At 37.1% G+C, this 12,260-nt stretch overlaps 1 protein-coding gene across 7 annotated transcripts in view; it reads right to left on the bottom strand.

Moving 5' to 3' along the window:
- caskin1 (CASK interacting protein 1) overlaps positions 1 to 12,260 on the bottom strand; it is a 118,743-nt gene that overhangs the window by 9,585 nt on the left and 96,898 nt on the right. For 5 of the 7 annotated variants that reach the window (XM_072693898.1, XM_072693900.1, XM_072693899.1 and 2 more), the window contains 4 exons: positions 2,425 to 2,535; positions 1,016 to 1,117; positions 366 to 504; positions 38 to 210 (listed from right to left, as the gene is read on the bottom strand). In XM_072693898.1, coding sequence (XP_072549999.1) covers positions 38 to 210; positions 366 to 504; positions 1,016 to 1,117; positions 2,425 to 2,535 — 525 coding nt within the window. The remainder of the gene's footprint in view (positions 1 to 37; positions 211 to 365; positions 505 to 1,015; positions 1,118 to 2,424; positions 2,536 to 12,260) is intronic. The other 2 variants (XM_072693901.1, XM_072693904.1) reach the window with 1 other exon arrangement.

The raw sequence follows: 12,260 nt of genomic DNA, 5'->3' as shown, positions 1-12,260 counted from the left end.
ATATTTATGGTTAAATGGTCAAGAAGACCATGCCTACCTGGAAGGTGGTCATCTTTGGAGACATGCACTCTCCGCTGTCCGGCGGTGGGCTTTCGATGGCCACCATGTCCTGAGACGACGGAGGTTTCTTGCGTGTCATGTTTCGGGTTTCGGAGCTTTTCTGCATCTCGGCCAGCTTCTTCACAGCCAACATCAGCTTCTTCTGGTGGCCTGGACAGAAAGCAGATCACTGAATACAAAGATTACTACAGAGTTCTGCTTAGTCTTATTACAAAGTGACGACCTCCTGGATTAGGAGAACAGACTGAAGGTGAAACAGCTTTACTGTTTGTGTTACTGTCACTGTGCTGCGTTTCCTCTCCTACCGAGCTTAGTGATGCCAATCTCCTGCAGGTCTTCCCAGGTGATGTCAGTGATGAACTCAATGTTCTCGTAGCCGTTTTGGACCAGGACCTGGTGGTACTGACTCAGCCCAATCATGGTCAGCCATTCACCAAGGTTAGCCTAAGAATCAGCACACACACACACACACACACACACACACATTCAGGTTTACACATTCAACCTCACAGTCCACACTGAGCTGATCCTCAAAATGATCAGTAACTGACCTGCAGCTGAAACTGATTCAATATCTGTTTATTTCTCTCTGCAGGTTACAGCGCCCCCTATCACATGACGTGCCCAGACTGGGATTTGAACTGAAGACTTTCTCACACTTGATGGGCAGCAGTTAAAGCATAGGGCCGGTCAAGAGCTGTGAAATCCCCATCTATAAAAATCAAGTTCTGATTAAATTTACCTTCCCTTCTTTCTCGTTCACGGCTCTAGAGTGGAGCGACTGTCTAACTGCCTGCTTCTCAGGAGACTCAGGAGATCTTAAGTTCAATACCCCCTCAAAACCACAACCCTCTATGATCAGGACTCTCTCAGAATAGACTAAACACTGACTTCACAGTGTTTACAGTGTGACTGTGTTTATTCCAGCTGGGTATCCTGGGTTTGAGGCACTCACAGGTTTTTGGTCAGGTGTCCACTCCGTCACGCTGAGCTTGTTGATCTCTGAGGTCATCTTCTTGCGGTGACCTGGTTTAGTCACACCGATGGCGGTCAGGTCCTAAAATCAAAGCATAAAGCATCCCAGCCTAGAATCAGACCAGCCCCAGTACACCCCTCAGACAAACACTGTACACACACACACACACACACACACACACACACACATACTTATGTATATAGTAAGAAATACGGATCAGTTGAATGTATGCTGGCTGTGACTGACAATGTTTTTGGAATGACAGAAGAGAGGGAGATGGGGAGGCAAATCAAGACCAGCAGTAAGTGAGAAAAACCAGCTTTTTCAGAGTACCCATAAACACCTGCCCCCCACACACACACTGCACACTTCTGCAGTCCGTGGTTCTTGAGAAAGCTAGCGAGCTGAAAGTGTGTGTTAGGTCAGGTAAATGCTTTCAAATCAGCTGTTTCTGCTGAAAGTCTGCAGGGAGCTCGTCTCCCCCCTTTGAGAGGGTTCTATAAGGGTTCTTTAGAAAGGGCAACAATGCAGGGGTGCTACACAGGTGCTACACTCTAGAACCATTTGAATTCATAAATACTTCCTTATGTTGGAACACCTGGTCCTGTATGCACAGATCAGCCATTACATTAAAACCAGGTGCCTGGTGAAGTGGTGGATCCATTAAACAGCAAATGATGCAGTGGGCAGTTCCCTTCGAGAACCTCCACTGTAACAAGAACCTGCGAGCCGTACCAACAAGAGCGAGAGGCTACAGTCAAGAACGAAGGAGCTGAACCGCTGAGCGTATACATGATATAGATGATCTGTACAGTTATTGGGGGAGGAGCTGAACCGCTGAGTGTATGTATGATATAAATGATCTGTACAGTGATTGGGGGAGGAGCTTAACCCTCACTATGTGGAGCTAGGTTCTTTGTGTACACTCCTCCAGCTCTAAATCAACACACTGCTTTTATATGAAATTCTCTCTTTAAGGACGATCTTCCAGCCAATCAGCGAATCCAAAGACTCGTAATGTACTACAAAACAGCTTCAGTCGTTTACGGCCCGACAGATACATTTACAACACAACACACACAACCTGTCCACCCGGCACTGAGGAGACACCAGGTTCACACAAATTACACAGAGGAACAGACAACAACACACTCACACCCACGAGAGCACCATATGGCCCTCGCACCAACAGCCGGACTCTGCCAGGATCTGACTGGGACAGTTCGGCTCACCCACTCACAGCGTGGGTAGCGGGACCAATCAGATTCCGGCTCCTGTGATGCCCTGATCTCGACAACTCGCTCATGGCCGTGACGAAGGAGCCTGGACCGTGGGAAGTGTTGGGGAAGGGGAGGTGAGGAGGGGGGTCGGCAGGGATTGGCTCTTACCTCAGGGGTCATTCGACTAATGGTGGGAATGTCATAGCCGGCACTGATGAAGTTCGGAGCGTAGACCTGCAGCTGAAATTCGCTCAGCCATTGGATAACGGCCTCTGAGCTCTAGAAGAGAAGATACGAGGCAGTGTGTCACTGGCTCAGTCCCAGCGCTGAGGGGTCGGGAGGGGCCAGAAAAGTGAGCACCACAAACACACACTGGCGTCCCTGAGGTTCATCCAGTCAGACTCACATTCACACACTCCTCCCTAAACCACCTAAACATATAAACCACCTAACATACAAACCATCTAACTTATAAACCACCTAAACTTATAAACCACCTAAACATATAAACCACCTAAACATACAAACCACCTAACAAATAAACCACCTAAACATATAAACCACCTAACATACAAACCATCTAACTTATAAACCACCTAAACATATAAACCACCTAACTTATAAACCACCTAACATACAAACCACCTAACTTATAAACCACCTAAACATATAAACCACCTAAACTTATAAACCACCTAACATATAAACCACCTAAACATATAAACCACCTAACTTATAAACCACCTAACAAACAATCCACCTAACTTATAAACCACCTAAACATATAAACCACCTAACATATAAACCACCTAAACATATAAACCACCTAACTTATAAACCACCTAACAAACAATCCACCTAACTTATAAACCACCTAAACATATAAACCATCTAACTTATAAACCACCTAACTTATAAACCACCTAAACATATAAACCACCTAACTTATAAACCACCTAACATACAAACCACCTAACTTATAAACCACCTAAACATATAAACCACCTAAACTTATAAACCACCTAACATATAAACCACCTAAACATATAAACCACCTAACTTATAAACCACCTAACAAACAATCCACCTAACTTATAAACCACCTAAACATATAAACCACCTAACATATAAACCACCTAAACATATAAACCACCTAACTTATAAACCACCTAACAAACAATCCACCTAACTTATAAACCACCTAAACATATAAACCATCTAACTTATAAACCACCTAACTTATAAACCACCTAACTTATAAACTACCTAAACATACAAACCACCTAAACATATAAACCACCTAACATATAAACCACCTAAACATATAAACCACCTAAACATATAAACCATCTAACTTATAAACCACCTAAACATATAAACCACCTAAACTTATAAACCACCTAACATATAAACCACCTAAACTTATAAACCACCTAACATATAAACCACCTAACATATAAACCACCTAAACATATAAACCACCTAACATATAAACCACCTAACATACAAACCACCTAAACATATAAACCACCTAACATATAAACCACCTAACATATAAACCACCTAAACTTATAAACCACCTAACATATAAACCACCTAACATATAAACCACCTAACTTATAAACTACCTAAACATACAAACCACCTAAACATATAAACCACCTAACATATAAACCACCTAACATATAAACCACCTAAACATATAAACCACCTAAACATATAAACCATCTAACTTATAAACCACCTAAACATATAAACCACCTAACATATAAACCACCTAACATATAAACCACCTAAACTTATAAACCACCTAACATATAAACCACCTAACTTATAAACCACCTAAACATATAAACCACCTAAACTTATAAACCACCTAACATATAAACCACCTAAACTTATAAACCACCTAACATATAAACCACCTAACATATAAACCACCTAAACATATAAACCACCTAAACATATAAACCACCTAACATATAAACCACCTAAACTTATAAACCACCTAAAATATAAACCACCTAAACATATAAACCACCTAACATATAAACCACCTAAACATATAAACCACCTAAACATATAAACCACCTAACATACAAACCATCTAACTTATAAACCACCTAACTTATAAACCACCTAAACATATAAACCACCTAAACTTATAAACCACCTAACATATAAACCACCTAAACTTATAAACCACCTAACATATAAACCACCTAACATATAAACCACCTAAACATATAAACCACCTAAACATATAAACCACCTAACATATAAACCACCTAAACTTATAAACCACCTAAAATATAAACCACCTAAACATATAAACCACCTAACATATAAACCACCTAACATATAAACCACCTAAACATATAAACCACCTAACTTATAAACCACCTAACATATAAACCACCTAAACTTATAAACCACCTAACATATAAACCACCTAAACTTATAAACCACCTAACTTATAAACCACCTAAACATATAAACCACCTAAACATATAAACCATCTAACTTATAAACCACCTAACATACAAACCACCTAACAAACAATCCACCTAACTTATAAACCACCTAAACATATAAACCATCTAACTTATAAACCACCTAACATATAAACCACCTAACATACAAACCACCTAAACATATAAACCACCTAACATATAAACCACCTAAACATATAAACCACCTAACATATAAACCACCTAAACATATAAACCACCTAACCATATAAACCACCTAACATACAAACCACCTAAACATATAAACCACCTAACATACAAACCACCTAACATATAAACCACCTAACTTACAAACCACCTAAACATATAAACCACCTAACAAACAATCCACTTAACATATAAACCACCTAACATACAAACCACCTAAACATATAAACCACCTAACAAACAATCCACTTAACATATAAACCACCTAACAAACAATCCACTTAACATATAAACCACCTAACATACAAACCACCTAAACATACAAACCACCTAACAAACAATCCACCTAACTTATAAACCACCTAAACATATAAACCATCTAACTTATAAACCACCTAAACATATAAACCACCTAAACTTATAAACCACCTAACATATAAACCACCTAAACTTATAAACCACCTAACATATAAACCACCTAACATATAAACCACCTAAACATATAAACCACCTAAACATATAAACCACCTAACATATAAACCACCTAAACTTATAAACCACCTAAAATATAAACCACCTAACATACAAACCACCTAAACATATAAACCACCTAACATACAAACCACCTAAACATATAAACCACCTAACATATAAACCACCTAACAAACAATCCACTTAACATATAAACCACCTAAACATATAAACCACCTAACATACAAACCACCTAAACATATAAACCACCTAACATACAAACCACCTAAACATATAAACCACCTAACATACAAACCACCTAAACATATAAACCACCTAACAAACAATCCACTTAACATATAAACCACCTAACAAACAATCCACTTAACATATAAACCACCTAACATACAAACCACCTAAACATACAAACCACCTAACAAACAATCCACCTAACTTATAAACCACCTAAACATATAAACCATCTAACTTATAAACCACCTAACATATAAACCACCTAACATACAAACCACCTAAACATATAAACCACCTAACATACAAACCACCTAAACATATAAACCACTTAACATATAAACCACCTAACAAACAATCCACTTAACATATAAACCACCTAAACATATAAACCACCTAACATACAAACCACCTAAACATATAAACCACCTAACATACAAACCACCTAAACATATAAACCACTTAACATATAAACCACCTAACAAACAATCCACTTAACATATAAACCACCTAAACATATAAACCACCTAACATACAAACCACCTAAACATATAAACCACCTAACATACAAACCACCTAACATATAAACCACCTAACTTACAAACCACCTAAACATATAAACCACCTAACAAACAATCCACTTAACATATAAACCACCTAAACATATAAACCACCTAACATACAAACCACCTAAACATATAAACCACCTAACATACAAACCACCTAAACATATAAACCACCTAACATATAAACCACCTAACATATAAACCACCTAACATACAAACCACCTAAACTTATAAACCACCTAACTTATAAACCACCTAAACATACAAACCACCTAAACATATAAACCACCTAACATACAAACCACCTAAACATATAAACCACCTAACATATAAACCACCTAACATACAAACCACGTAAACATATAAACCACCTAACATACAAACCACCTAACATATAAACCACCTAACTTATAAACCACCTAACATATAAACCACCTAACTTATAAACCACCTAACCATACAAACCACCTAACTTATAAACCACCTAAACATATAAACCACCTAACATATAAACCACCTAACTTATAAACCACCTAAACATATAAACCACCTAAACATATAAACCACCTAACACACAAACCACCTAACATATAAACCACCTAACATATAAACCACCTAACTTATAAACCACCTAACTTATAAACCACCTAAACATATAAACCACCTAACTTATAAACCAACTAACATATAAACCACCTAACTAATAAACCACCTAAACATACAAACCACCTAAACATATAAACCACCTAACATACAAACCACCTAACTTATAAACCACCTAACATATAAACCATCTAACTTATAAACCACCTAACTTATAAACCACCTAAACATATAAACCACCTAACATATAAACCACCTAAACATATAAACCACCTAAACTTATAAACCACCTAACTTATAAACCACCTAAATATATAAACCACCTAAACATATAAACCACCTAACATACAAACCACCTAAACATATAAACCACCTAACGTATAAACCACCTAACTTATAAACCACCTAAACATATAAACCACCTAAACATATAAACCACCTAACTTATAAACCACCTAACTTATAAACCACCTAAACATATAAACCACCTAACTTATAAACCAACTAACATATAAACCACCTAACTAATAAACCACCTAAACATACAAACCACCTAAACATATAAACCACCTAACATACAAACCACCTAACTTATAAACCACCTAACATATAAACCATCTAACTTATAAACCACCTAACTTATAAACCACCTAAACATATAAACCACCTAAACATATAAACCACCTAAACTTATAAACCACCTAACTTATAAACCACCTAAATATATAAACCACCTAAACATATAAACCACCTAACATACAAACCACCTAAACATATAAACCACCTAACGTATAAACCACCTAACTTATAAACCACCTAAACATATAAACCACCTAAACATATAAACCACCTAACTTATAAACCACCTAACTTATAAATCACCTAAACATATAAACCACCTAACTTATAAACCACCTAACATACAAACCACCTAACATATAAACCACCTAAACATACAAACCACCTAAACTTATAAACCACCTAACATACAAACCACCTAACATATAAACCACCTAAACATATAAACCACCTAAACATATAAACCACCTAAACTTATAAACCACCTAACATACAAACCACCTAACATATAAACCACCTAAACATACAAACCACCTAAACATATAAACCACCTAACTTATAAACCACCTAACATACAAACCACCTAACATATAAACCACCTAAACATATAAACCACCTAACTTATAAACCACCTAAACATACAAACCATCTAACTTATAAACCACCTAAATATATAAACCACCTAAACATATAAACCACCTAACATACAAACCACCTAAACATATAAACCACCTAAATATATAAACCATCTAAACATATAAACCACCTAACATACAAACCACCTAAACATATAAACCACCTAAATATATAAACCACCTAAACATATAAACCAGCTAACATACAAACCACCTAAACATATAAACCACCTAAATATATAAACCACCTAAACATATAAACCACCTAACATACAAACCATCTAACTTATAAAACACCTAAACATACAAACCATCTAACTTATAAACCACCTAAATATATAAACCACCTAAACATATAAACCACCTAACATACAAACCACCTAAACATATAAACCACCTAAATATATAAACCACCTAAACATATAAACCACCTAACATACAAACCATCTAACTTATAAACCACCTAAACATACAAACCATCTAACTTATAAACCACCTAAATATATAAACCACCTAAACATATAAACCACCTAACATACAAACCACCTAAACATATAAACCACCTAAATATATAAACCACCTAAACATATAAACCACCTAACATACAAACCACCTAAACATATAAACCACCTAAATATATAAACCACCTAAACATATAAACCACCTAACTTATAAACCACCTAACATATAAACCACCTAAACATATAAACCACCTAAACATACAAACCACCTAAACATATAAACCACCTAACTTATAAACCACCTAACATATAAACCACCTAAACATATAAACCACCTAAACATACAAACCACCTAAACATATAAACCACCTAACATACAAACCACCTAAACATATAAACCACCTAAATATATAAACCACCTAAACATATAAACCACCTAACATACAAACCACCTAAACATATAAACCACCTAAATATATAAACCACCTAACTTATAAACCACCTAACATATAAACCACCTAAACATATAAACCACCTAAACATATAAACCACCTAAACATATAAACCACCTAACTTATAAACCACCTAACATATAAACCACCTAAACATATAAACCACCTAAACATATAAACCACCTAACATATAAACCACCTAAACATATAAACCACCTAAACATATAAACCACCTAACTTATAAACCACCTAACATACAAACCACCTAAACATATAAACCACCTAACATACAAACCACCTAAACATATAAACCACCTAAACATATAAACCACCTAACATATAAACCACCTAACATATAAACCACCTAACATATAAAACACCTAACTTATAAACCACCTAAACATATAAACCACCTAACCATATAAACCACCTAACTTATAAACTATGGTGGTTATAAAGCATGGTGGAGATCGGCAGGAAGAGAAAAAAGGGGCGATACTTTAGCAGAAACACAGTGAGGTTCTAGATCACAGCCAGCAGAGTGGAGCGGCTGTGTTCTGCCTTTGTTTTCACTGTGCAAAAACCCCTAATCCTCCCATAATCCTGCTTCACTGGAATAAAGGAGAACTGAGTCATACAGATGTAACTGAGCAGAAACTCACAAATCTGGGTGTGATATTTGTCAAGCTCAGCTTTATATATAGATATATATATATATATATATATATATATATATATATATATATATATATATATATATATAGTCATGTGAGAAAGACAGTGTGTTTAGACTTTAGGTTCTTCACACTCACACTTCTCTTCCAGTAATGCTTTTTAAAGAGTGGTTCCCCGCCACGCTTTAGCCTCCCCGTTGGATATTCAAGCATTCTAAGACATGCCACGTCTCGCCTCTGGGACAGCCTTTTTTCCACCCTACACGACAGCTCACAGATCTGAGACTAAGTGTTTTGTTGGTCTCTGAAAGCCAGAGGGCAGTAGGTCAAGAGGGACAACTCAGATCTGATACAGCCTGGCATACTTATACACAAGCCCAGAGAATGTCTGTGTGTCTCATGTAAGCATTATGGAAAGACTGAGTCTGCTCTGTTTTGAGAAGCAGATACACAATACACTATTTGGACAAAAGTATTGGGACACCTAAACATTCCACCTACAGGAGCTTTTATGACCCTCCATTCTAACCATATTAATCTGGAGCTGGCCCTCTTTTGCTCTAAGCTCTACCAGCAGCAGCAGGTCTGGAGCTCTGCTGCAGTTACTGAGTCAGTTGGAGGCTTTTCTGCACTCTGCTCTGAGCTCAGCACTCGGCCCTGACCCCGCTCTGTAACTTTACGTGGTCTGACAGACACTCGGTGGCTGAGCTGCTCTCTGTGAGCTGTTCCTCCTAAACTCTTCCACTGTTCAATAATAACACCACTCACAGCTGATGGAGGAAGATCTAGGAGGGAGGAAATTTCACCAGCTGACTTGTAGTTGTTGGTGCAGCGGTGTCTCCTATTACATACAGAACCACGCTGGAGTTCAGTGAGCTTATTAGAACCTCCCGTTCTTTCACTGATGTGTGGAGGAAAGACAGACTGCATGGCTTGAATATATACACCTGTAGCAATGAGACTGAACCTGGATGCAGTGATTAGGAGGTGTGTCCCAATACTTTTGCTCATATAGTGTATGTCTGATCTAACAAGAGTTTGGCTGTTTAAAGCTCACAAGCTGGCGAGAGCAGCAGCTAGAAGGCTGTAAGTGATCTGTCATTGGCTGTAGAGAGGTGGGAATGTGTTCTCTAGAGTGATGAAGCTCCACTGAACACCTATAACACCTACTTTTGCAGATTTGGCCTGAAAAGAAGGGAGAACCAATCTAGACCAACAAGGGTCACCATGTTCTCATGAACTCTAATGATTTGTCAGACACACTTCTTCTGAGACATAATCAGTACAGAAGTGTAGTTTTACTGCCTACAGTCCTAAACACATAAAGCTGCTACTAAGGGTTCCTTCAGCACTGCCAGAGAGGAACCGTGTTTTAATAGAGGTGTGTGCAAGCTTAGCCTGAACGTCTGACTCTAATCTACAAGCTGCTGAAAATCTACGGGCTGAACATCTCAATCACAAACACTGAGATGATAATAAACCATACCACACCCCACAAACCAGCTCACCACTCTCCACCTTCCTGTCTGACACCGTAGGTGCTCAACCCTGGTCCTGGTGATCCACCACCCTGCAGAGCTTAGCATCAACCCCATCCAGCAATGACTAATGAAGGCCTTCAAGAGCAGCTGGATTTTGGAAACTGCTGAGCTTCATGGTGACACCTCTGGGATTAGTTAGAGGAGCATCTGTGATCCAGATCCATCAAATCCATCAAATCCATCTCACAGCCATGTTCTATCATCTTCTGTGAAGCCTTTCCAGAAGAGTAGAGGCGGTTACTGCAGTAAAGAGGGACAGCTAATCGCCCTGATTTCAGAAGAAACACTGCCTGGAGGAGCAGGTGTCCAGCAACTTTTGGCCAGGCAGTGTATCTCTGGTGGGGGCAGGAGCGGCTCTCTGGCGAAAGGAAAGACCAAGCAGAGCTGGACAGATGGCCAGAAGAGCCAGTAATCAGGCATGAGCCCTGGTAGTCCACAGTATGGGTTCCAAACATGGTCTGGACCCAAATGTAGAGGCAGGGTTTGTCTTATAACCCATCAAATATTTTATAAAACTCAAATTCTAAAATTCTAATAAATAAAAAAAAAGTTCTGAAGCATTTAACAACCACAATAATACAGAATTCATGACAATACAGTCATGTAGTTCTAATGAAATGTCATAATTATACAGTTTTATAGTTATTGTTCAATAGTTTTATAATTATACAATTAAATGGCTATAATTATAAAGTTATATGCTGTTGTTATTATATATTATGTAGTTGTATAATTTTAATTATATATTTGTAGAATTGTTGATAAATAGTTATAATTATACAGTAATTATACAGTATAGTTATAATTATATAGTTAAATATAACTATTTAGGTATATAATAACATAGTATTATAATTATGATCATATAGTTGAATAGTTCTAATTATACAGATGTATAGTTATAATTATATAGTTACATAAATATAAATATTTAGTTATATAATAATATAGTATTATAATTAGAATTATACAGTTGAACGTTATTATATATAAACAGTTTTGTATATTTGTACAGTTATAATAATATAGTTGTGTAGTCTCCTCGCGACTCTCTCACTGCTACACAGCCATCTGACTGCTCTGGAAGTAAAGGCT

The sequence above is a fragment of the Salminus brasiliensis genome, chromosome 12 (assembly GCF_030463535.1).
Source record: "Salminus brasiliensis chromosome 12, fSalBra1.hap2, whole genome shotgun sequence".
Taxonomy (NCBI): Eukaryota; Metazoa; Chordata; class Actinopteri; order Characiformes; family Bryconidae; genus Salminus; species Salminus brasiliensis.
Note: the sequence above shows the minus strand (reverse complement) of the source record. Positions and strands in the feature narration are given on the sequence as shown.